The 3,950-nt window shown below is 43.5% G+C and overlaps 1 protein-coding gene across 1 annotated transcript; it reads left to right on the forward strand.

The window, feature by feature from the left end:
• Positions 1 to 348: 348 nt before the first annotated feature.
• Positions 349 to 3,944, forward strand: LOC111657557 (GTPase IMAP family member 8-like). The gene is made up of 2 exons (XM_023409768.2): positions 349 to 403; positions 1,116 to 3,944. Coding segments are annotated over exons 1-2 (2,430 nt in total). The 5' UTR covers positions 349 to 402; the 3' UTR covers positions 3,545 to 3,944.
• Positions 3,945 to 3,950: the final 6 nt, after the last annotated feature.

Genomic DNA, 3,950 nt, shown 5'->3' on the forward strand with positions numbered 1-3,950 from the left:
TCTCTTTTTATTTGTTCATAGGTAGAGGAATGAACAGTATTATTTAATATGTAACAAGGATTGTGGAAGTTGTGGCCCATCTCTTTTATGGGACATGTGTTAGGAAGAATGATGACAGGCATGAGATGATTTGCTGAGGAGAACACACACTGAAAATAATAGGAATATCAATAATTATTGATCATTTCTTTGATATGTTTAAAAATGTATATATCATATATATATATATATATATATATATATATTCTCTTCTGAAGGAAGGCTCGACGGTATAAAGGAATCTGAATGTTAATTTGACTGAGGTTTGACTTTTCTGAAATGTTATTGTTCTGTTTTCTTACAGAGGAAGTGAGGGAGAGACCTCTGAGCCACAGCAGCAGCCTCCCATGGCTTCCCCCTTACAGTGAGTTCATCAGCTTTGGCTGTGTTTAGATGTTTTATCTTCCAAAGTGACTTAAAGTTTTTCTGGAACTGTTATCAGAGCAGCAAGTGCTTCAGTAGTTGTGTTACCAAACGGACAAAAGTGCCGTGTCTTTACAACTGAATCATGACCAAGACGTTTTTAGCTGAAGTCCGTAAATGAAGTCATATCCAGAATCAAATGACTCTGGATAGAATGAAGTTCGGCACAACAAATACCACTTTTAACAAAGGTCATGATTTGAAATCAAACGCAGAGAGAGAGAGAGAGAGAGAGAGAGAGAGAGAGAGAGAGAGAGAGAGAGCCCTGGGGCCGGTTCAATACCAGGTTTCGGTACCCATCCCTACAGGTATCATGACATCCCTAGTGCAGAGATCCTGATTCCTGTCTAACTTGTCCCTGACGAGCTGCGTTAAATTCAAATGATCTCCATACGCTAGTATTGGCGTGTTTCTCTTTCACAAGTTGAGGTGGACCTGTTGCTACCACATGCACTTGTTGTGGTTATTGTTTACTGTGCCTCCTTCTTCTTATCTTCGTATCTACCTATGGTACTGTACAAAAACAAGTACTGTTATGTGTATATACTGTCTGGATTTTGGCAGCAAGTGAGTTATCTGACATCCCTAATCCCTAATTTCAGGTCAAGGTACTAGTGCTAGTTCATCTTTCTAATTCACTTCTTTGTTTTCAGTGTCTGAGCTGAGGGTTGTTCTGCTGGGGAACAGCTGGTCTGAGAGGAGTTCGGTGGGGAACTTCATACTGGGAAAGACTGAGTTCAACACTGAGGAAGAACCAGACTGCTGTCTGAGAGTCAGAGGACTCTTGAAGGAGAAACAAATAGTTCTCATCAACACCCCAGATCTGCTGCATTACAACATCACTGAACACAAACTGACAGAACATGTGAGAAACTGTGTGAGTCTCTCTGCTCCTGGACCTCATGTGTTCCTGCTGGTTCTGCAGCCTGAAGACTTCACTGAGGAACAGAAACTGAAGCTCTGCAGAGTCCTGAAACTCTTCAGTGATCAATCAATTGATCATTCACTGCTTCTGATATCAACACCCAGAGAAGAGAGTTCAGGTGGAAACTACACATACCATCCACCGTTAAAAGACATGATCAGAAGGTGTAGGTACAGATACTTGTGGCAGAAGAACCTTGAACTTTCAGAGCTGTTAACACGCGTGGGTCAAACTGCAAAGGAAAACAATGGAGATCATCTGAGCTGTGATGTGTTTGAGGATGAGGATCCAGGTTTAACCATAACACTAAAGTCTGAACACTTGAAACCAGCTTTAAACCTGGTTCTGTGTGGGAGGAGAGGAGCAGGGAAGACTTCAGCAGCCGAGGCCATTTTAGGTCAGACAGAGCTTCATTCAGTCTCCAGCTCATCAGAGTGTGTTAAACATCAGGGAGAGGTGAGAGGACGTCAGGTTTCCCTGGTGCAGCTTCCTGCCTTGTATGGAAAACCTCAGGAGGAAGTGATGGAGGAATCACTCAGGTGTATCTCCCTCTGTGATCCTGAGGGCGTCCATGCCTTCATCCTGGTCCTACCTGTGGGTCCCCTCACTGATGACGACAAGGGAGAGTTAGAGACCATCCAGAACTCATTCAGCTCTCCAGTCAATGACTTCACCATGATTCTGTTCACTGTGGAGTCAGATCCTGCAGCTCCAGCTGTTGATGACTTTATAAGAAAGAACAGAGACATCCAGGAGCTGCTTCAGAGCTGTGGAGGAAGATCTGTTGTTCTCAACTTCAAGAACAAACATCAGATCTCTGAAGTGTTGGAGGCTGTGGACAAGATGAGAGTTGAAGGATCCAGGTGCTTCACAAAGGACATGTTCACCAAGGCTCAGATGGAGAAGGTTTCAAGACTCAAAGCTGAGCTTCAGGGTGTCAGACAGAGGAGTGGGATGGGAGGTGATGATGAGAGGCAGAGCAGAGAGCCTCTCAGGATGGTGCTGATTGGGAAGACTGGCAGTGGGAAGAGTGCAACAGCAAACACCATTTTGGGCAAAAACCAATTCAAAACCAGAATCGCCCCAAAACCAGCAACCACGTCTTGTGAAACAGCAACTGGAGAGATTGATGGACGGCCTGTTGTTGTGGTCAACACTCCCGGCTTGTTTGATACAACTCTCTCTGATGATCAAATGAAACAGGAGCTTCGGAGATGCTTCAGCATGTTGGCTCCTGGACCTCATGTGTTCTTACTGGTTCTGCAGATCGGGAGTTTTACACCGGAGGAGAAAGAGTCTGTGAAACTGATCAAGAAATATTTTGGGAGAAAGTCTGGAGATTTCATCATCATTATATTCACCAGAGGAGATGAACTGAACGATCAGTCATTTGAGAGTTACCTTAAAGATTGTGACGACTTTGTCAAACAACTAATAAACGACTGTGGAGGAAGATATCAGGTCTTTAATAACAAAGATGAATCAAACCGCACACAAGTCCAGGAGCTGCTGACCAAGATCGAAACCATGGTGACGCAAAATGGTGGCAGCTGCTTCACTGCTGAGATGTTTGATGACACAGAGGAATCCACAAAAATACAAGTGGAGAGGATGAGGAAAGAGAAGGAAGAAGAGATGAAGGAGATGAAGAGAAAACATGAGGAAGAATTGAAAACACTGAAAAGGAAAGTCAGTGATCAGAGAGGAGAAATTGAACAGGAGAGAAAACTAAGATCAAAACAGCTGAAGGACAAAGACGAACGCATCAACAAAGAGTGTGAGGAGAGAAAGAAAGAACGAGAGGAATACGAAAAGAGACGGAAAAAACAAGAAGAAACTCTACGTCAGGAGTGGAGAGGAAAACTGGAAGCTTCAGAGAAAAGAGTTCAGTCAGAAAGAGAGCAAAAGGAAACTGCTGAGAGGAAACTGGTGCAGAGTAGAAAAGATATGAAGAGAGATCGAGAGGCCTGGGATAAGGAAAAAAAGGACATGTGGGAACGAATGAATCAGGATCTAAAACAGAACCTGGAGGAGGAGAAAACAAGCTTCAGAAAACTCCAAGATGAGTACCATCATAAGAGAAGAAAATGGACATATTCTTTTTTTGGGCTGATGTTGTCTTTAACATTACTATTATGTTATGTATTTCTGAAATAGGCATCGACACTTCAGAGCTCTGAGCCAATAGAACTCATATGAAGAGTTTTACAACTTAGAGTCACGTGACCGTTGCGGGGGATGTAGGACGCCTCCTTTGCGGCTCCGCAGCATCCCCCCAGATTTTCACTTTATTTGCATACCATAAGCTGTTCTTTTTTTTGGTTTTTTTTTTGGTTTCGCTGTTTTATTTCACTTTTTACACAACGAAATGGCGTCAAGTTCAAGAAAGGCACGCAGCAAAACATTTTTAAGCTAGCGGTTGCAGAAGCTATGAAGGAGGCTATCCCTACACTCAGACAAGATGTGGTGACGCAGCTGACAAGCAAGACGCAGGAGTTGATGGATGCTCAAGTCGCTGTTATTCGGGGCGAGATGTTGGCCATGCGCATTTCGGAGTGTATGA

The sequence above is a fragment of the Seriola lalandi genome, unplaced genomic scaffold, assembly GCF_002814215.2.
Source record: "Seriola lalandi dorsalis isolate HSWRI2012SDOR001 ecotype SW California unplaced genomic scaffold, Sedor1 jcf7180002054407, whole genome shotgun sequence".
Taxonomy (NCBI): domain Eukaryota; kingdom Metazoa; phylum Chordata; class Actinopteri; order Carangiformes; family Carangidae; genus Seriola; species Seriola lalandi.